Below are 21,614 nucleotides of genomic sequence, written 5' to 3'. Positions count from 1 at the left end.
ATATCAAAGGTGGGGCATGACTTTTTTTTTTTTTTTAAGATTTTATTTATTTGACAGAGAGAGAGGGGGAACACAAGCAGGAGGAGTGGGAGAGGGAGAAGCAGGCTCCCCGCGGAGCAGGGAGCAATGCGGGGCTTGATCCCAGGACGCCAGGAGCATGACCCAAGCCGAAGGCAGATGCTTAACGACTGAGCCACCCAGGCGTCCCAAAGGTGGGGGATGACTTAAAAGGATTCTTTGCTCCCACCGAACCCAGCAGGCTGAAGATAGGCTCAGGCCAAGGTGGAGGGCTAGTCGAGAAGAGGGCTCAGATTAGTGTGGTCAAGGAGAGGGTCTCTGTCACCTCTCTGTGCCTCAGTTTCTTGCTCGGAGAAATGGGGATAACATAAACCCCCAGAGGACTGCTGCCAGGCTCAAATGAGATACTGCATGAAAACACTCAGTGCATAGCCTTCTCGGTAAACGACAGCGACTTGCTGCTGTGTGTTGATTAGAAGTCAGATCAGGTGGCACTTCCAAGCGGCTACTTTGACAGCCTGAGGAGGATCAGGGAGAGGATCTGAACAGGTGGGCCGGAAATGCCTCTCGCGAGTGTGTGTGTGTGTGTGGGGGGGGGGGGGGTTCTTCATCCAGCTAGGTGGAGCTGGCCAGGCGGAGATCAGGGAAGGAATGGAGTCACACGCCAGGGGGTCGGGCCAAAGTGAGGACAAGAGGTTTACACCAGGTCCGAAAGTCTCACTTGGGCCAACCGCCCGCGTAGGAAATCGACGTCACGGCGCCGTAGGAAGGCCGCACTCTTGAACCCGGCCTACTAGCCACCCCTTCCGCATCTCCGCCCACTCCGCCCCCCAGCAGCCAATCGCTGACGCTGCGGCGCATCCAGGTGCCGACCCAGCCAATCGCGGTTGAGGGTTAAAAAAAAGTGAAGCTGAAGACCAATAGCAGCGCCGCTATTGCAACGAAAAGACCAATGGTTACGAGCGATGGGTCACAACGGCGGCCAATGAGTATGCCCATTTCAGGCGGCCAATGGGAGGCGGCGTCTCGGAGGCGATTTGGCGGTGGCTGCCCGTGACTGCGGGGCGGGGTCCGGGGTTCGAGCCAGAGTCCGGGGGGAAAGGGTGAGCCTGGAAACCCCGGGAGGTCCTCTGGAGGGCAGCGGCCGGCGGGGGGTGTGGTGGGAGGAGCGGCGGGAGGCTGCGCTTGGCAGGGGGGTGGGTAGAAACACCGATGCCTGGTGGGTGCCCATCGCGGCTCCTGCCCGAGCCAGCCAGGCTTTGGGGGGGGGGGTTGGGGGGAGGGGTGCGGGCCTCCTGGGTGCAGACGTCACTCCTACCGCATCTGCCAAGCTGGCTCTGCACGCAGTGGGGACGAGGAAGAAGGAAATGGGCACCCCCAGAACCCCATCCGTGTTTTCTCCGATGTTAGCATAAAATAATAGCGAACATTTATTAAGTACGTACCGCACGCCAGGCTCTGTGCAGAGCGCTTCCCCTCCCTCATCTCACTGAATCCTCCCAACACCCCTTTGAGGGAGAGACTGCTATATATGCCTATTTTCCAGACCAGGAAACAAGCTCAGAGAGGAGCTGATTCCTGAGGAATCTGACATTGTGCTATGACGACATGCTCTTCTTCCCATCACTGTTTATCTTAAAACTGGAGAACTTGGAGGCCTGAGCCCCGGGCCTGGCTCTCGAAAAGTCTGGCGCCTGGATGAGGGGAGAGTGGAAACAACCCCTCCTAGGCTCAGGGGAGTCAGCAGGGCCTGGGGTCACTCGTGGGGGTAGATGTGGGAGGCAGGAATCTTGGCCTGCAGGAGAAAGACGATCAGGACGATGGAATCAATAATAATGATTTTATTTTTGGTTTTGTCATGTTTGTTATTTTTTCATGCCTGCATTAAGGGCTAGGTGCTGTGGGGATGTCACAGACTTCTTTTCGTGGCAATGCTCTCCGCGTCTTCGTTTTCTGATGGGGAAACTGAGGCCCAGTGTGGCTAAGTGACTTGCCTGAGTTGACACGGGGAGAGCCAAGATTCACTCCCTGGTCTGTCTGACCACACCTGCCTGCCTGGTGATTTGGGGAAGGTGGGTTCAAAGCAGGTTTTTATATTGGTGCAAGTTTGTCCAATGAAGAGGTTCAGTGTTGTTCATGACAAACCTAACAGGTGTGGACGTGTACCCTAACTCCATCAAACAGATGTAGAAACGGGCTCAGGAGGAGAATTGGATGCCTAAAGTTACACAATGAGGGGGTTCTAGAATCTTCCCCTCAGGCCTAATGTCTGGGGGCTGATGGCCTGTCTCTCTCTAGCCAAGCCAGCTGTCAAAAGCATGCCTCTGTGCCATTGGGGTGCCACCACCAGGGACAGCAAGCCTGATGGCGATGGAGCTCAGCCCATGGCCACCAAGGGAGGCCTGAAGGTCCTTCTGCACTGGGCTGGCCCTGGCGGCGGGGACCCCTGGGTCACCTTCAGCGAGGCCACACTGACCGCAGAGGAGGTCTGCATCCACATTGCACAAAAAGTCGGTGAGTCTGGGGCATTAGCCCTGTGGCAGGGGTGGAGGTGCTGACAGCAGCGGGGCCCATCCATCTGTCCGTCCGTCCGTCTGTCTGTCTGCCCGTTCATTCAGCAGACATTGAGTGAGCAACTACAGTGTGCCAGCCCCAAATCACTGCCTTTGTAGAGCTGATATTCCAATAGGAAAATTAGCAAGAAACACAATGAATAAGAAAACCATGTGGGAGGGACGCCTGGGTAGCTCAGTCGGTTAAGGGTCTACCTTCGTTCGGCTCAGGTCACAATCTTGGGGTCCTGAGATCAAGCCCCGCATCAGCCTCCCTGCTCAGCGGGGAGTCTGCTTCTCCCTCTCCCTCTCCCCACCCCAACTCATGCTCATTCGCTCGCTCGCTCTCTCTCAAATAAATAAGGTACTAAGAAAAAAAAAAACTCTGTGGGAGAGCAGAGGTAGATGATGGAGAAAAATTAAAAATTCAGGAGAGGAGCGCCTGGCTGGCTCAGTTGGCAGGGCATGTGACTCTTGACTCCAAGTGAGGTAGGAGCCACAGAGGACTGTGAGCAAAGGAGGGACGTGACTGGACTCAGGCGTCACAGGCGCTCTCTGGCTGCTATGCGGGGAATAGACTGTGGCGGATGAGGGTGGGAGCCGGGACACCAGGGTGGCAGTGACCTCCAGGTGGGAGATAAGGGGGAGAGGTCAGCCAGGGCCAGATCTTATGGTGCCTTAAATGCCAGAGGGAAGAGTCCAGCATTTACACTTTCTCCTGAGAGCAGTAAGGAACTGAGGAATGGCTGAAAGAGCCCGTAGTAGAGGTACCAAAAGTTATCATTTCTTCTTCCAGAGGAGAAGAAGGTCTGTCCAACTAGACCTTGCTTATATTCCCCTTCCTCTGGGAAATCCTCTCAAACACCCTTCCCCACAACTGGATGGGGGCCTCATGGTGGATTTCTACCACACCTCATACTTTCCCGTTGGTGGCTGATCCTTCAAGAGCCCTGACGGGTGTGCTGGGTGATGTGAAACATGCCCAGCAGAAGAAACAGTATGTGTAAAGAGCCCAGACAGCCTGATCTGTTTAAGGAAGCAAAAGATCTTAAGAGTAACTGGAGTGTCGCTCTCAAGAATTTGAAAAGGGAAGTAGGAATTGAAAGTGGAGCATAATTGTCAGAGTCCAGGTCGTAGTTACTATTTTTTTTAAGATTTATTTATTTTAGTGAGGCAGGGGAGGGGCAGAGGAGAGGAGAGAGAGAGAATCCCAAGCAGACTCCCCATTGAGCGCGAAGTCCGACTTGGGGCTCCGTCTTACAACCCTGAGATCATGACCTCATCCTCAATCAAGAGTCAGTTTAGGGGCACCTGGGTGGCTCAGTCGTTAAGCGTCTGCCTTCGGCTCAGGTCATGATCCCAGGGTCCTGGGATCGAGCCCCGCATCGGGCTCCTTGCTCCGCGGGAAGCCTGCTTCTCCCTCTCCCATTCCCCCTGCTTGTGTTCCCTCTCTCGCTGTGTCTCTCTCTGTCAAATAAATAAATAAAATCTTTAAAAAAAAAAAAAAAGAGTCAGTTTAACCGACTGAGCCCCCCAGGCGCCCCCCAGGTCATGGTTATTCTGTGCTGAGGGGGTTGGGCTTTCTCATGGGGCAATGGGGAACCATGGAAGGTTTAAGCCAGAGAGTGAAACAGTCAGATTGGTTCTTTAGGAAGTTGTCTCGCCAGGAGGCAGTCTCCTTCTGTGGGTGGCAATACACTTGGACCCAGCAACTTTGGAAAGCCATTGGCATCATCCAGCACTGTTGGAACATCCATTCCCTGAGGCCACACAGTTCCACTTCTAGATATTTATTCATTGTTCAGACGCTCAGCTCATGTGTTCTAGGAGACACATACGAGAATGTTTGGAGCTGCTTCATGTATCTTAGTGAAAAGTGGGAGACCATCTCAAAGTACCCTCTATAGAAGAACACACAAATTGTAGTAAGGTTGAATGCTGGAAAGCTATACAATCAGGAAAAAGGAAATTAAACCAAAGTTACACACATCATTTGTGGAGTGTTTTGGTTTTTTTTTTTTAATTTAATTTTTTTAAGTAATCTCTACGCCCAACATGGGGCTTGAACTCATGACCCCAAGATCAAGAGTCACATGCTGTACTGACTGAGCTAGCCAGGCGCCCCTCATGTATGAGGTTTTAAAACCTGTTGTAGGGCACCTGGGTGGCTCAGTCCTTGGGCGTCTGCCTTCGGCTCGGGTCGTGATCCCGGAGTCCTGGGATCGAGCCTCGCATCGGGCTCCCTGCTCAGCGGGAAGCCTGCTTCTCCCTCTCCCACTCCCCCTGCTTGTGTTCCCTCTCTCGCGGTGTCTCTGTCTGTCAAATAAATAAATAAAAATCTTAAAATAAAAATATTAAAACCTGTTGTAGGGGCGCCTGGGTGGGTCAGTCGTTAAACATCTGCCTTCGGCTCAGGTCACGATCCCAGGTCCTGGGATCGAGCCCCACATGGGGCTCCCTGCTCAGTGGGAAGCCTGCTTCTCCCTCTCCCACTCCCCCTGCTTGTGCTTCTGCTCTCACTCTTTCTCTTTCTGTCAAATAAATAAATAAAATCTTTAAAAATAAATAAATAAGGGGTGTCTGGGTGGCTCAGTCATTAAGCGTCTGCCTTCGGCTTGGGTCCTGACCGAGCCCTGCATCGGGCTCCCCGCTCAGCGGGAAGCCTACTTCTCCCTCTCCCACTCCCCCTGCTTGTGTTCCCTCTCTCGCTGTGTCTCTCTCTGTCAAATAAATAAATAAATAAATAAATCTTAAATAAATAAGTAAAACCTGTTGTAACATGAAAAAGTAAATTGTAGAAGGACACCTTTGTGTAATATTGCATTTAGAGTTTATAACATTTGAGACTGGGTCATAGAGGATATGGGAATGATAAACTCTAGTTTAGGAATATGGTTAACTCTTTGTGGGAAGGGAAAAGAAGTGGATGTAGGCAGGGGCAAGTTTTATGTCTTGTGGCTGTACTTTGGTGATGATAAAGTATTCTGAACGGACTTAGATAACATTTTCAAGTGATGTGTATAAAAGGATGCGTTGGGTAGCCGGTATGGGGAATGGCAGCAGTCTGGAGGCTGGACTAGGGCTGGGCTTTGGACTTGAAGGATCCCAGAGATGGAGGATGTGGAAAGAGCAGGTCTTGTGACCCATCTGATGTGGGTTGCGGGCAAAGTGGAGAACAAGGACCAAGTCCCAGCTTAAAAAACTGGGTAGACAAGAGGCAGGTTTGGGGACCTGGGATGAGGCCCCTTTAGAACAAGGCACGCCTAAGGGGGCCGTGATATCCAGGGGGAGACAGCCAGGAGGTAGTTGAATGTTCCTCCAGGGTTGGAGTTCAGAGACAGACCAGGCAATGTGTCAGCAGTTTGTAGAGTTGGGCTGGTCAGTGTAGGGTAGGTTCTTGCTGAAGTTAAAAGCAGCCCCCCACATTTTCCTGGGTCAAGACAATGAAGGTTTACCTAAAATCTAATGCAGGTCAGATGATTCACCTCTGTCTCGTAGCTTTGGCACAAGGGGTCTCTAACAGCCCTGAGGCAGAGGAGATGGTAAGAGTTTATTTCCAGGCCTGGAAATCTGTGTGTCCCTTTTGCCAACATCCCATTGGCCAAAAACTGGTCCTGTGGCCCCATCCCAGCTGCAAAGGAGGATGGGAAATGTAGTCTGTGAAACCACAGCCTGGTCACCGTGTTGCATTGTCCTCTGTGGGCAGGAGGAGGCCCAGGGAGGGAAGGCCTGTGATGGGAAACAGCAGGTCTGGGCGTCCACAAGGCAGATGGCAGCAGATGCTGCCTCCTGACCCTCTTTCTCTGTTCCTGACCCTCTGTTCCAGGCATCACTCCGTCCTGCCTCAATCTCTTTGCTCTGTTCGATGCCCAGGCTCAGGTCTGGCTGCCCCCAAACCACGTCTTGGAGATCTCCAGAGACATGAGCCTGACATTGTACTTCCGCATGAGGTGGGTGATGACCCCTTGAGAGCCTTGTCCCCTTTTGTTCTGTCCCCTTGCTCCCCTGCACCCCACCTTCCCGGAGCTGGTCTAAGTCCATGCTAAGCCCCAGCTGCGACCTCTCCATCCCGTCTTGCAGGTTTTATTTCCGGAACTGGCATGGCACGAATCCTCAGGAGCCGGCGATATACCGCTGTGGGCCCCCAGGGCCCAAGTCTTCCTCAGAACAGGCAGAGCAGGGGATGCAACTGCTGGACCCAGCCTCCTTTGAGTACCTCTTTGAGCAGGTGCGTGTAGGGCTGGGGAAGTAGGACTATTTGTGAGGGACTTAAGGGTAGTTGAGGAGCCCCCCATCTCTCCCCAGTTCACTAAAGCTAATAGATTTCAACTCATGCCATCTTGGATCCTTTGGCCACCTGAACCAAAGGGTCCTGAGACACGGGATTGCACGGGAAAAAGTGCTGTGATCAATTCGTGATGTCTGCCACAGGCCGAGAGTTGAACAGAGGAGGCATGCGTGCTGTGTATTTGACCTTTCCGGAAAACAGGGGTTCCCTCCCATCCCCGGGGTGGACAGAAGCTGGGGAGCGAACGGATGCTCATGCCTCCCTTTCTGCCCAATCCCCCCCAATCCCCAGGGCAAGCATGAGTTTGTGAATGACGTGGCATCACTATCGGAGCTCTCGAGCGAGGAGGAGATCCACCATTTTAAGAATGAGAGTCTGGGCATGGCCTTCCTGCATCTCTGCCACCTTGCTCTCTACCATGGCATCCCCCTGGGGAAGGTGGCCAAGAAGATCAGGTGTCTGGGAACGGGGCGGGCACGGGCGTCTGGGAGCCGCGAGAGACCTCGCAAACTGCCGTGTCTTCATTCAGCACTTATCTAGTACCTGCTGTATACACCTGTGGTGTTAGCAGCACTAGTTCTGGGTGTTGGGGCCACAGTAGTAACAAGTCAGACAGCAGCCACTGTCCTCCTGGGCTCACATCTGGTGAAGGAGACAGGCAGTAAACAAAATACAGAAGTGAAAGGTCCAGTGCTTCCAACGGTGATAAATGCAGAGGCGGGCAATTAAGCAGGAAAGGAGGAAGAAGGAGAGCGTCAGAGAGGGAGGGGTGTACAGTTTCAACTTGGGTGGTCCGGGACTTCCTCACTGACAAGGTAGCATTCAAATTCAAAGGTGTGAAGGAAGTGAAGGCGGGAGGCTTGCGAGTGTCTGGGAGAAGAGCATTCTAAACAGACAGCACAGGCCGTGCAAAGACCCTGAGGCCTGCCTGATACGTTGGAGGATGTGTGGCTGGAGCAGAGTGAGCTTGGAGAATTCCTTAGGATTCTGGGGAAGGACAGACACAGGAGTGTGGGGAGCTGGGAGCCAGCTGTGGGCTCCGCCATTGCCGTGAGGGCCCAGGTAATCAGGGTACACTGCCTGGAGGAGGTAGTGGGAGATGCGGATCTTTGAGGACCAGCAGTCCTTCTTAAAGCGTGCATCTTTCCGTCCCTGTTGCGTTATCACTCTGGAAGACTCGGGCTGGGACAGCGAAGTCCAGGGTGCTGGCAAGCCCAGAGGAAGTACCCTCTCTAGCCTGGATGGCAGAAAACACTTCCCAGGGGAGGTGACATTTCTGCTAAGACCTGAAGGTTGAGTCAGCTTTATCCCGATGTGGAATACATTGGCAAAGCATTCTAGGCAGAGGGAAAAGCATATACAAAGGCCCAGAGGCAGTAGGCAGCAAAGGCCTGTTTCTTGGGGATCTGAGCTTGGAATACAAGGGCCCGAGAGCAGGAGTCCATGAGGCTCTAGTCAGGCGGCCTTTCTCCCAAGGGCCGTTGGGAGCCCTAGGAAGCCTGGAAGTGGGGACAGGAGGCAGCTAAAACCTCGAGCTTTAGGATCCTTCTGGTCAAGGGGTGGGAGAGAGGGACGTGGAGAAATCTGTTACATAAGGGAGCTCTACTGGTTTGGGTGCCCGGCAGGCAGTGAGGGAAGGCGTGAGGGGGTGGGGCTTTGGGAGGAGCGGAGAGAGATTATCTGTTGATAATCATAACACCGATGATAAAGCAATATGACTTCTCCAACAGTGACAGCCCCTGACGGTCACATCTTCCTTAGGATGTGCCAGTCAGCCACCCTAATTGTCTCAGCCCTGGAGCTGGGCCCTGTCTGACCCCACCTTACGGAAGAGAAGACAGAGCCCTTTAGGGCCTAAGGAAGTTGTCCAAGAGCTGGGATTTTAGCCCCCTCGTCTCCTCCCGAATTTTGACCCCTCCCAGCCTCCCTGCGCCGGCCCTTCCTTGTGTTCTCGTCCGCCCTGCATGACAGCCTGCCCATTTTCTAGACGAGGCAGCTGAGGTTCAGAGAGGCTAAGCCACTTGCCCAATGGCACCCAGCTAGGCCTGCAGCCCCGGGCTCCTGACCAGCCCTTCCTGGTTGCCCCCCCCCAGCTTCAAGGACTGCATCCCACGCTCCTTCCGGCTGCAGATCCAGCAGCACAACGCGCTCACGCGGCTGCGCCTGCGGAACATCTTCCGCAGGTTCGTGCGGGCCTTCCAGCCAGGCCACGTGTCGCAGCAGGTCATCATGGTCAAATACCTGGCCACGCTCGAGCTGCTGGCACCCCGCTTCGGCACCGAACGCCTGCCCGTGTGCCACCTGGAGCTGCCGGCCCAGGCTGTCGGGGAGCCCTACTACATCCGGGACGGCGGGCAGGCTCCCCCAGAGCCTGGGCCGGAGTTGGCCACCGGGCCCCCCACTCATGAGGTGCTGGTGACGGGCACGGGTGGCATCCAGTGGCGGCCGATACAGGCAGAGGTGAGCAGAGTGCCTCCTCCATCTAGCGGTCCAAGTCGGGCTGGGGCTGGGGCTCCTGCTCAGCTTTGGCCTTGGCCTCCGAGGGGGACTGCTGTGAGCCTTTTCCCCACGTGGCTCTGGGCTATGTCTGTCTGTCCCCTGGGGTGGTTTTTTGGGGAGTGTCCTCTGTCTCTACCCCTTGGGGACCTAATTTCTGGGGTCTGCACCTCTGAGGAATCCCTGTCTGGTATCTGGGGGTGCGAGGGCCCGGCTCTTCCTGTCTTCCTCCCTGAGGTTCTGGCTTCTGGTGTGTGGATCTCTTGGGGGAGGGTCCCCATCCCATCTGTGACACAGACTCGAGTGGGGATGCCCGAGGAGCGTCCCCGGTCCCTCCAGCTCTGGCCTCCCCCCAGGGAGAATGTGTGGGAGACTAAACGGGCATAGCCCTGCTTCATCCACCTGCCCTACGTGCTGGGTTTCCAGGGTCCCAGAGGCGACGGCAGCAGCAGGAATCCCCGTGCTGGCCCATTTGGGAAGAAAACCAAGGCCCCAGAGGTGGGCGATCAGCCCACGGACAGGCCTCAGGAAGCGCCCTGGGCCTACTTCTGTGACTTCCAGGATATCACGCACGTGGTGCTGAAGGAACGCCATGTCAGCATCCGCTGTCAGGACAACAAGAGCCTGGTGGGGCCTGGGGCCGGGGGCCTGGCAGAGGGTGGGGGCGCCTCTGGCCTGCGAGGCCTGCCTGATGTCCATCCGTCCGTACCCACTCCCCCCACCCCTCACCCCCCGCCCTTGGCCTGCAGGAGCTGACCCTGCCTTGCCGGGCCATGGCCCTGTCCTTGGTGTCGCTGGTGGACGGCTATTTCCGCCTGACCGCCGACTCGAGCCACTACTTGTGCCACGAGGTGGCTCCACCACGGCTAGTGATGAGCATCCGGGACGGTATCCACGGACCTCTGCTGTGAGTGCTGGGGGTGGGCACGCGGGGGATGGGGGGCGAGGTGGCGGCCGCCAGCCGGACTGTCAGCTCCAGGTGTGGGGAGGCGTGAACGCGGTGTGTGCGCCTGTTTATGTGTGTTCACGTCTTGGTGCGCGTTCATGTTAGTGCGTGTGTGTTCGCGTGTGCATGTGTGGGAGTGTGCGCACTCGCGTGTGCACGCATGCAGATGTGCATGCCAGGGGTGTAGGGGGAGAGAGGGCGCCCGCGGTGGTGTGGACACATGTCGTGACGGTACTGGGGTTTGGGACTGTCACCGTGCACTTCTGCACGTTTAGCAGCCCGCCTGGCGCGTGGCCGTGCTTTATGACTGCATATAAAATTGTCGTTGCCTGTCGTCGCGGGCAGTGGGATGGGTGGTTTTTGTGGAGCTGTGTGTTGCACAGACGCTGGTGGCCATTCTCACGTCCGTGTGAGCGTTCACATCCCTGCGGGTGTGTGTCTGTCCTGGTCACTGGAGGTCCCTGCCTGTGCGGTTCTGTCCGGACACGTGGGGCGGAGAATGTGCGGTGTCTGGGCTTCGGGGGCTCCTCAGACATGCGTGCGGCCGTCCTGCATGCTGCTGGGTCAGAGGGTGTGACTCTGAGCTTATGTGGTCATCATACCTGTGCCTGGCTGTCCCCCATCCTACCTGTGACAGTGGGACTAGCCGTTGAGGTGTCTTGAGAGGTCTGACCCCTAGGAGCCAAGTCTCTATGCCAGAGGAGGGTGGAGTGGCCATTCTGTCTCTTGAGGGCCAGGGTGGTGCCGGGTCACCGCCCGGTGTGCGCCCCCCCGGTGGGCGTCTGTGGGCCCCATCCGCGGGTGTCCTTGTCTGTTTGGGTGGCTTTGACAGTACCGTTGAGTGGGTGATGCAGAAACAGTGGACCCCACGGGGCACCTGGGTGGCTCAGTCGTTAAGCGTCTACCTTCAGCTCAGGTCATGATCCCGGGGTCCTGGGATCGAGCCCCGCATCAGGCTCCCTGCTCCGCGGGAAGCCTGCCTCTCTCTCTGCCCCTGCTTGTGTTCCCTCCCTCGCTGTGTCTCTCTCTCTGTCAAATAAAAAAAACAAAAACAAAAAAACAGCGGACCTTGATTTCTCACGGTTCTGGAGGCTGGAAGTCCTAAGTTCAAGGTGCAGGCAGGCCCAGTGTTTGGTGGAGAGCCCCCCGCCCTGGTCCACAGACGGCCAGCTTCCGGCTGGGTCCTCACGTGGGGCGAAGGGCAAGGGAGCTCACTGCAGTCCTTTTTGTAAAAGGGCACGAATCCTATCCGTGGGCTCTCCGCCCTCTCCGCCTACTCAGCCCCCGGAGGCCACACTTCCTCGCTCCATCACGTCGGGGGGGCGGGTTTCGGCACGGGGGCTCTGGGGAGACACGGGCGTTCGGTGGACAGGAGCGTGGGAGCCCCCGCGTGTGTGGGTGTCTGGGCCCGGGTGGTGGCGTCACGTGTCGGGCCTGTTTGTGCTCATGACGGTTGTCACCTCTGAGCCTGGGATGTCGAGGCCCCAATGCCACCCTGTCACAGTGCGTGTGTCTGTGGTGGTTGTGCGGCGCGTATTGACAGACTGCCCAGCGTGTGGCAGAGTGGCTGGCTGGGCGTGTGTCCATCCGGTATCTGATCGCTGTCCCCTGTCTCTGTGCGTTACCGGTCGGTGGTGCTGCCTGACCGTGGCCCCGCGCATGCCTGTCCTGGTGCCTCTTTCATCCCGTGAGTTGTCCTGTGCGTGACAGCGTCACACTGGTGTGTGTATGTGCTCAGACTCTGCGTCACCACCTAAGTGCCCATGTCTGACATTTGTCCCAGCTGGGAGTGCCCCCCTACGGGCAGGTTCTGTGTGCCCCTGCTGCCAGGCGGGGGGCCCGCAGTACCCCCCATTCCCTGACAGTGGCCCCCTTGTCCCCTGCAGGGAGCCATTTGTGCTGGCCAAGCTGCGGCCTGAGGATGGCCTCTACCTCATCCATTGGAGCACCAGCCACCTCAACCGCCTCATCCTCACGGTGGCCCAGCGTGAGCAGGTGGGCCTGGGGCGGGGGTCCTGGGCCGGGGCTGGGCGCGCTCCCTGCCTGGACCCCTGCTCACCGCCCCCCGCCCCGCCCCCCACCGCAGGCCCCGGGCACACAGCACGTGCACCTGCGTAAATTCCCCATTGAGCTGCAGGCCGGGGGCTTCACGCTGGAGGGTTGGGACCGGTCCTTCCCCAGCGTGCGGGAGCTGCGCGCTGCCCTCCAGGGTTGCTCCCTGCGGGCTGGTGACGACTGTTTCTCCCTGCACCGCTGCTGCCTGCCTCGGCCGGGAGGTACGACATGGGGGGCCCTAGGGTGGGGTGGGGGTGGCATCTCAGGCCACCCTTGGTGATGCCACCTCACCCTCCCAGAGATCTCCAACCTCGTCATCATGCGGGGGCCTCGGGCCAGCACTGGTCCGCCCAACCTCAGCCAGCTCAGCTTCCACCGGATCTGCCAGGATGACATCACCCAGGTGCGTGTGGTCAGAGCTCTCTGGGGCCCGGGGGGCACTGGGGAGGGCAGCCCCGAGTGCCTGTCATGGAGATGCTCTCTGCCCTGTTCCTCCAGCTGTCCCACTTGGGCCAAGGCACGAGGACCAATGTGTATGAGGGCATCTTACGAGTGGGGGGCAGAGGCCCCAAGGAGGGCACGGCCGATGGTGAGGACCCCCCTACGCCCGGTGGGGACTGTGGGCAAGAGCTCCGAGTGGTACTCAAGGTGCTGGACCCCAGTCACCACGACATCGCCCTGGTGAGTGAGCACAGCCGGGGGCGGGGGGCGGGCAGGGGGAGGGCTGCAGGGGTCAGTGTCTGCGGCTGCCTGACCTGCCCCGTCCCCCCAGGCCTTCTACGAGACAGCCAGCCTCATGAGCCAGGTCTCCCACGTGCACCTGGCCTTTGTACACGGCATCTGCGTGCACGGCTCTGAGAGTGAGTGAGCCCCGGCGCGCCCACTCTCACCCCTGCTCACACCCGCCCCCGTGTGCTGGCTGTGCCCCGCTTATGCCCACTCCCTGGGTTGGACCCCGACCCTCAGCCTGTGTCTTCCTCACCCCTGAGTCCGTGCTCCACCTTGACCTATACCATGATCCCTGACTACACACCTCAATCTGTGACTACTTGACCTTCGATCTGTACCCCAACCGCTGACTCTATTCCAACACTCCCTGACTACACCTTGACTCTTACCTTATCTCAGTGCTGGCTACACCCACACCCTGACACCTGGCTATATCCCTAAGCTCCGTCGCCACCTAACACCTCTACCACCCAGCCTCTATTTACCCTTTGACCCCACCGGCACTGTGGGACCCCATGCGGATGCCAGCACTGTTGGGCACCCCAGTCCTCCCAGACCTCAGCCCCTGCTCTGCCCCCACCCCTGCTCTTACTCTGCATGTACCTCAAAACTCCTTGTCCAGCTAGTAGCCCCCAGATCCTCAGCCCCATGTGTCTGTCTCTCTTGCTTTCCCTCCAACACTGGTCGACACCCCATGAGCACCCCAAGCCTGTGGGATCCTCTCATCACTCATGCCCCAGCCTCAAGCTCCGCACCTCCACTTGTCTGCACCCACCCCCAGTTCCCCAGTCCCGTCCTCAGCTTTGTCACTTACGTGTCAGCTTTGCCCAGCTCCCTCTCCTAGACTCAGATGTCAGCATTCACCTCTTCCTCACCCTGCACCCACATTGCCTACCTCCCTCCTGCATCTCCCCTCACCCCCGAGTCGCTTGCAAGCCGCTCCCCGCATCTCTGCCCCAGCGCCTTCCCCACCCACCGTCGTCCCAGCCCCCATGTCCTGACCCCCGAGTCCTGGAGCGGGGAGGCAGGTGGGCAGCCTCTGCAGCGGCTGGGCCTTTGCAGACATCATGGTAACAGAGTACGTGGAGCACGGGCCCCTGGACGTGTGGCTGCGGCGGGAGAAGGGCCACGTGCCTGTGGCCTGGAAGGTGGCTGTGGCCCAGCAGCTGGCCAGCGCCCTCAGCTACCTGGTGCGTGGCCTGTGGGTGGGGCCGGGATCGATGGGGGGTGCCACGGTGGCCTCAGCATCGGGTGTGGGGGCCTCAACACATGACTGCATCTACACACTGGCCCTGGGGGATCTTTCCACGAACCTCTTCTGCTCACACACCCCTGTGGCTCTCATCTCCCCCAAGAGAAGAACACCTCACCCCTCTATGTCCCATGGGGCCTGCCCTCAGCCCCTCTGTCACTCCCTCTTGCCATTCGTCCCAGCTCCTCCTGGTCCCCAGTGACCCCAGTTTCCAGAGCACCTCTGGGTGCCTGGCTCTGTCCTAAGCCCTGAGGATGCACTAGAGAACAAAACGAAAAGTCTCTGTCGCTAGGGAGTGGGTATTTTAGTTGGGAGGGGCAAACAAATAATGATTAACTACATAGTATTTTAGAAAGTAGTGACAACTGTGGGAGAAAAGCGGGGTGGGGACAAGCAGTTGCTACAGTCCAGGGAAGAGGTGAAGTTTTAAATAGATGGGTGGGGGACGGCCCCACTAAGGTGACCCGAAGGTGAGGAAGGAGCTGTGCGGGCATCTGGGGAAGTGCATTCCAGGCAGAGGGAATAGCCAGTGCAAAGGCCCTGGGGCAGGAGCTCGCCTGGCGTGGTTGGAGGACAGCAGTTGGACCCGACCACGAGCTTTGGCCACCAGCTCCGGGAGGAATGCTGACATCTGGGGTGCCCAACAGTGCTGGAGGAGGAGGAAGGACCTCCTGGGTACCCAGTGCTGCCCCGTCGCAATGCCAATGTATTTGGATCCCCATGATTGTTTTTGCTTTGTTTTGTTTGTTGTTTGACCATGATTATTTTTTTCACGTGGGCCGTCCCTGTGGAGACCACGTGGGATGGGAGTGGGGCCAGCATCTACAGCACCCCCCCCGTGGTCACGCCCCCTTTCCACCCCACCACAGGAAGACAAGAGCCTGGTTCACGGTAATGTGTGTGGCCGGAACATCCTGCTGGCGAGGCTGGGACTGGCAGAGGGCACCAGCCCCTTCATCAAGCTGAGCGACCCTGGTGTGGGCCTGGGTGCCCTTTCTAGGGAGGGTGAGGACCCGGGCAGGGCTGGGTACAGGGACAGGCTTCCCTCCCACTCTTTTCACCCTCACTGACCTCTGACCCTGGCCCCCAGAGCGGGTGGAGCGGATCCCCTGGACAGCCCCCGAGTGCCTATCTGGCGGAGCCAACAGCCTAACCACTGCAGCCGATAAATGGGGCTTTGGTGCCACCCTCCTGGAGATCTGCTTTGACGGGGAGGCCCCTCTGCAGGGCCGTGGCCCTTCCGAGGTATGTCCAGGGCATCTCTGGGCCCTTCCTACAGAGGGGATTGGTACCTCCAAGGAGTCTAGAGGGCACATTCAGGGTCCTGAGCTGCCTCCCCTCTGGCCGTGTGCCCTCACGTATCTAGGTGGCCTCATCTCTCTGGGGCTCCATCTGGTTATCTGTCAGTTGGGGTTAACAGTCTCTACCTCATTAGGTTGTTGTGACACACAGCAAATAAGTGACATGGTTCGGTTTTAAGCAGAGCCATCAGGGCCGTCATGGGAGAAGCCACAGGCTGTGGGGGTGAGGGAGGACCAGAGGACTCCCCTGAACCAGCTGAGGGGTCCGGCGAGGCTTCCCAGAGAAGGTTATAATCTAAGTACAGGAGTGTTGCAGTGACCCAGGCTAGGAAGTGCAGCCTAGCAGCGGTCACGGCATGTACAAAGGCCCTGAGGCCTCAGATTGTGGTTGGAGCTTCCAGGAGGCAGAGAGAGGACGAGCCAGGGCAGGAAGGGCCTAGTGTGAGCTGCTCTCGAGCACAGCAGAGTCAGCTGGACTTGGGATCGAGCCCCGGCTCTGCAGTGGTGGCCAAGTCCGCTTCCCTCCGCCAAGCCTCAGTCGCGTCATCAGTAAAATGGGAGTGACCGGAACAAGCACCTAGCCTGCTCTGGGAGCTTGACTGTCTTTTGGAGAAGGGGACTGGCGGTGGGCGGTGGGCACTGACTGCTGTGGGTGTCCTTCCCGGCAGAAAGAGTGCTTCTACCAGAAGCAGCACCGGCTTCCCCAGCCCTCCTGCCCGGAGCTGGCCACACTCACCAGTCAGTGCCTGACCTATGAAGCAGCTCAGCGGCCCTCCTTCCGCACCATCCTGCGTGACCTCACTCAGCTGCAGCCCCAAAGTGAGCCCCACCGCATTGCCCGGACTCCTGCTTGTGCCCGCCCAGCGCCCCTGAGGTTTCTGCCCAGTGACTCATGTCACGTGTGACAGCATCTTACGGGCGTGCGGATGCCTGTGCTGAGACCATCCCAGGTGTCCATTAGGATGCAGCCACTTCTGCATTTTGGACATGACAGAATTTTCCAGCTGTTGCAAAAAAAAAAGTTTCCTTATATTTGAGATCAGATGCTGGGGGAGCGGTGGCCCCCTCTCTGTGCCCCCAAGTGTGGGCCTGCTGGGGAGGAGGCCGGGGTTCCGTGACACCCACTGTGGCTCTTCTAGATCTTGCTGACGTCTTGGCTGTGAACCCCGACTCGCCTATGTCAGACCCCACCATTTTCCACAAGCGCTATTTGAAAAAGATCCGGGATCTGGGCGAGGTGAGGGCCCTGGGGGCTGGGACAGGCCTGAAGTCAATTGTGGAAATATGGGTGGGGGGCCTGGCCTAGAAGACCTTCGGCCTCAAGGGAGGCTCTGACGCCTGGAAAAGGAGTCCTTGCCCCCAAGGAGACCCACTAACACGGAGTAGGTGGGGCCTAGGATTTTCCGATCGGACCCAGCTGGGGGTGGGGCCTGCGGAGCCGGGGTAGGGCCGACCCGCCTGCGTGTCCCCGGGGCCAGGGTCATTTCGGCAAGGTCTGCCTGTACTGCTACGACCCCACGAATGACGGCACTGGCGAGATGGTGGCCGTGAAGGCCCTCAAGGCGGACTGCGGCCCCCAGCTCCGCACCGGCTGGAGGCGGGAGATCGACATCCTGCGCACGCTCTACCACAAGCACATCGTCAAGTACAAGGGCTGCTGCGAGGACCCAGGTGGGCGGGACCGGCAGGGCCTGCGGCCAGTTAGAGCTTCCGGCTGGAGCCTCGGGCCGGGGGACGCGCTAGGGCGGCTGCGGCCGGGGCTGCCCCCTTCCCGCCTAGGCCCCTCTGCTGGGGCACCTGGGGATGCGTTTTAGGGTGGGCTGGCCCGCCTGAGGACTGGACCTGCTGTGGGCGACGCAGGGCCCCACCTTGGGGAGGGGGGGAGGCTGTGGGGCTCAGAACGGGCGGCCCCCAGCCCCTGCGTCCATCGCCCGCGTGGGCCACCCGTCTCCCGCATCAGGCGAGAAGTCGGTGCAGCTGGTCATGGAGTACGTGCCCCTGGGAAGCCTGCGGGACTACCTGCCCCGGCACAGCGTGGGCCTGGCGCAGCTGCTTCTCTTCGCCCAGCAGATCTGTGAGGTGGGCCCGCCGGCCCCTGTTCCTTGCGCCCGGCCCCCTCCTCCTCGGCCTGGCCTGATGGCCCCATACCGTCTGCTCACCAGTCCCCGCTCCTGGGCCGGCTCCCCAGCCCACCCAGTTTCCAGCAGCCCAGTCCCTCCCGGTTCTCGCACCCCTGCTGCCAGCCCCGCTCCCTTCTGCTGCTCCCAGCTGCCACCCTGCCCACGCCTGCCTGGTCCCCGCAATCCTGACCTGACCCCCCACTCCCCCACCCCCTTCCAGTCCGGCCCACGCTCCTCAGGCTCTGCCCCGCCCCACTGAGCCTGACTCGCCCTTCCCCCAGGGCATGGCCTACCTTCACGCACAGCACTATGTGCACCGAGACCTGGCTGCCCGCAACGTGCTGCTGGACAACGACAGGCTGGTCAAAATCGGGGACTTTGGCCTAGCCAAGGCTGTGCCTGAAGGCCATGACTACTACCGCGTGCGCGAAGATGGGGACAGCCCCGTGTTCTGGTGACCAGACAGGACCCGGCTGGAGTGGGGTGTCAGGGTCACCTGGAGCAGACAGGGTGAAGGGGATAGATGCTGGGGTCTCCGATGACAGGGCCTGGTCCCAGGGAAACTGCCCGCCCCCCCTCCCCAAGGATGGGGCCCTGACTGGGACCAGAGAGCCCCTAAGCTCCAGGTAAGGACTCCCAGCTGGTCTGGGCCAAGGCCTGAGTGCCCCATCCCCCCCAGGTATGCCCCAGAGTGCCTGAAGGAGTGTAAGTTCTACTATGCATCCGACGTCTGGTCCTTCGGGGTCACCATGTATGAGCTGCTGACCTACTGTGACTCCAGCCAGAGCCCCCCATCGGTGAGAGCCAGGCCCTCAGCCCCACCCCAAACCAGAGGCGCTAGAAAGGCATGCCTTGGATTCCCAGCTGTCCCACTGTAGGAGTGCTTAGTCCACCTGGGCCTCACAGTGCCATCACGATAGAAACCCACTCAAATAGAAGCAGCTTATTCAACCGTTTGCAGCCGGGGAGGCGCAGCTTGACGTAGATGCTCAGCTGTCCTCAGGAGACCCATTTTTCTCCATCTCCGCTCAGCTGCTCTCTCTGGTAGCATCTCAGGCAGGTCCCCGCCCCCGGGCCCCTAGCCCCTCAGGCGCACAGCCTCAGGCCTGGGCTGGGGGAGGAACTAAGGCTAGGCTAGGAGTTTGTTTATTTTTAAAGATTTTATTTATTTATTTGACAGAGAGAGACAGAGCGAGAGAGGGAACACAAGCAGGGGGAGCGGGAGAGGGAGAAGCAGGCTCTCCGCTGAGCAGGGAGCCCGATGCGGGGCTCGATCCCAGGACCCTGGGATCATGACCTGAGCCGAAGGCAGACGCTTAAGGATTGAGCCACCCGGGCGCCCCTAGGCTAGGAGTTTATTCCCAAAGCAAATCAGAGCGCCATTGTAAGAGAGGGGGAAGAAAAGATTCCGGACAGATGGAAACAGTTTGTCGAGAGACTTAATAGCAAATCCCTACTTCAGACTTACTCTATGAGTATTAGTTACCTAACTTACACAATAGCCCAGTGGTAGATGTGACCACCCCATTTTACAGGTGAGTAAACCGAGGCCCAGAGAGATGAGGTCATACATCTAAAGTTACGCACCAAGAACTGGCAGAGGCGGGACGGGCAGCCCTGTACCTGCAGGCTTCTGACCTCTACCTAGGGAGACCCGCCTCCTGAAAAGAGCTGGTCTTGTTTTCATGCAGAAATTCATCGAGCTCATAGGCCTCACCCAGGGGCAGATGACGGTGCTGAGGCTCACAGAACTGCTGGAACGAGGGGAGAGGCTGCCCCGGCCAGAGAGATGTCCTTGTGAGGTGAGACCCCCCACCCCCGCCCTTTTCACCTCCCCGCCATCGGACTGCAGAGAGAGCAGCCCCCACAGTCCCACTTTTTTCCTGCCCAGATCTATCTCCTCATGAAGAACTGCTGGGAGGCAGAGGCTTCATTCCGCCCCACCTTCCAGAACCTCATACCCATTCTCAAGACAGTCCAGGAGAAATACCAAGGCCAGGCCGCCTCAGTGTTCAGTGTGTGCTGAAGCCTACGGGTGGCTCTGGGGGGGGACTGGAGCAGGCACCCACCCAGAGGGCCTCGCCGCCCCCAGAGGGACCCGACAGGGAGAGGTCGGCCTTACCATTCCCCGTGCCTTATTCCTGCCTGGAGATCCCACCTCTGTGAATTGACTTTCCTTCTGTCTTACTCCCTTTGGGGTTGCTGTAACAATACCACAGATGGAGTGGCTTATAAACAGAAATTTATTTCTCACAGTTCAGGAGGCTGGGAAGTCCAAGATCAAGGCTCCAGCGTAGTCACGTTTTGCTGAAGGCCCTCTTCTTGGTTCGTAGCCCACACCTTCTGGCTGTGTCCTCACAGGGTTGGGGGGACTCGGGATCTCTCTGGAGTCCCTTTTATAAGGACACTGAAGAAGGCTCCACCCTCATGACCTAGCACCTGCCAAAGGCCCACCTCCTAATACCATCACATCGGGCATTGGGATTTCAATGGGAGAATTCTGAGGGGATGCAACCCTTCAAACTGTCATACCTTCCATGGTTATGAGCCTGGCACAGGCCCCTGAGGGACCCAGGACAAGCAAGGACCTAATCAGGCCCTTGAATCCGATCTTTCTGCCTCCCCCTCAGCTCCCAGCCTTAGTTAACACCCACCATTTCCACCAGCTGGTAATAAACTCGTCTTTTCTCTGCTGGAGGCTGTGATCCTTGGGCCCTTCTTCAGCGAGTGTTTGCTCTCCTGGGGACTGCAGCTAAAGCAAGATCCTGCAGAAGAAGCCAGACTAAACTCTTCAACCTTTGCTCACCTCCAGATCACCAGCTAGCAGGCCAGTACCTGGAGCACAGAAGGCTCCCAGTAACTGCTTGCTACAGAGACCAACAAAGGATGGAGGCCTTGAAGGGGCTCTTTCCCACGTAGATAAGCCTGCCAGGTTCACCCTTTCCTGCCTGTGTGACTTCAGGCAAATGGCTCTCCCTCTCTGGACCTTCGTTCTCTACTCTGAACTGGGCGTGGTCACGCGTGCTACCTCCGAGGACTAATGTAAATAGCTAATGAGGTTCTTTATGTCAGAGGCTTAGCAGAGAGACATGGAAACAATGTACTTAATAAACATTTGATATCGTTGTTAATCCGGTGTTTGCCAAAGTGTTTATTTTTTTAAAGGAAATGATTTATTTTTGCTTTTTTTTTTTCCTAAAAGATTTATGTATTTGAGAGAGAGCGAGCACAAGCGGGAGGGGCAGAGGGAGAGGAAGAGAGAATCTCAAGCAGACTCCCCATGTGTGGAGCCCAGCACAGGGCTTGATCTCACGATCCTGAGATCAGGACCCTGAGATCACGACTTGAGCCAAATCCAAGAGTCCAATGCTTAACCCACTGCACCACCCAGGTGCCCTTGCCAGGGTGTTTCTACTGAATAGCTGTACTTGAGACAGGATATGTGTCAGCCACATTGTGAAAGGCAGTGAAATATTTTTCTTTCTCATTGGATTTCTCAAGACCTTGTGCATTGCAGCTCCCCTTATCCAGATAATTCCATACTAATGTATTGATGTTTGCTTTTTATATAACAGTTTTCTTTTTTTTTTTTAAAGATTTTATTTATTTATTTGACAGAGAGATAGTACAAGTAGGCAGAGAGGCAGGCAGAGGGAGAGGGAGAAGCAGACACCCCGCTGAGCAGGGAGCCCGACACGGGGCTCGATCCCAGGACCCCGGGATCATGACCTGAGCCGAAGGCAGCCGCCTAACCGACTGAGCCACCCAGGCGTCCCTATATAACAGTTTTCATATTAAATATGCATTATAGTTATAAATTGGAGGGGGGGTAGGTAGTATTGACCTAAGCAGTGAAA

The 21,614-nt window shown here is 57.8% G+C and overlaps 1 protein-coding gene across 4 annotated transcripts; it reads left to right on the top strand.

Annotated features, from left to right (window-relative positions):
* Positions 1-1,068: 1,068 nt before the first annotated feature.
* TYK2 (tyrosine kinase 2) lies at positions 1,069-20,877 on the top strand. 4 transcript variants are annotated; one of them, XR_004298302.1, is made up of 25 exons: positions 1,069-1,121; positions 1,908-2,532; positions 6,397-6,520; positions 6,651-6,798; positions 7,150-7,313; positions 8,952-9,318; positions 9,781-9,981; positions 10,104-10,261; positions 12,187-12,295; positions 12,387-12,576; positions 12,655-12,758; positions 12,854-13,036; positions 13,128-13,215; positions 14,147-14,274; positions 15,206-15,341; positions 15,427-15,581; positions 16,306-16,456; positions 16,777-16,874; positions 17,116-17,308; positions 17,598-17,716; positions 18,039-18,211; positions 18,437-18,554; positions 19,449-19,559; positions 19,628-20,082; positions 20,570-20,877. XR_004298302.1 is itself a non-coding variant. In XM_032396073.1 (25 exons), exons 3-25 carry the CDS (start codon positions 2,337-2,339, stop codon positions 19,781-19,783), a joined length of 3,570 nt encoding a protein of 1,189 aa, XP_032251964.1. In that variant the 5' UTR covers positions 1,069-1,121; positions 1,908-2,090; positions 2,317-2,336; the 3' UTR covers positions 19,784-20,877. The 4 variants fall into 4 exon arrangements, 3 of the variants coding, with proteins under 3 accessions (XP_032251964.1, XP_032251963.1, XP_032251962.1); XM_032396073.1 differs by having other exon boundaries at positions 1,908-2,090; positions 2,317-2,532; positions 19,628-20,877; XM_032396072.1 differs by having other exon boundaries at positions 19,649-20,877.
* The last annotated feature ends 737 nt before the right edge of the window (positions 20,878-21,614 follow it).

The sequence above is a fragment of the Phoca vitulina genome, unplaced genomic scaffold, assembly GCF_004348235.1.
Source record: "Phoca vitulina isolate PV1807 unplaced genomic scaffold, GSC_HSeal_1.0 scaffold89, whole genome shotgun sequence".
Lineage (NCBI taxonomy): Eukaryota > Metazoa > Chordata > Mammalia > Carnivora > Phocidae > Phoca > Phoca vitulina.
The sequence above is the reverse complement of the archived record's forward strand: the minus strand, read 5'-3'. Positions and strand labels throughout refer to the sequence as shown.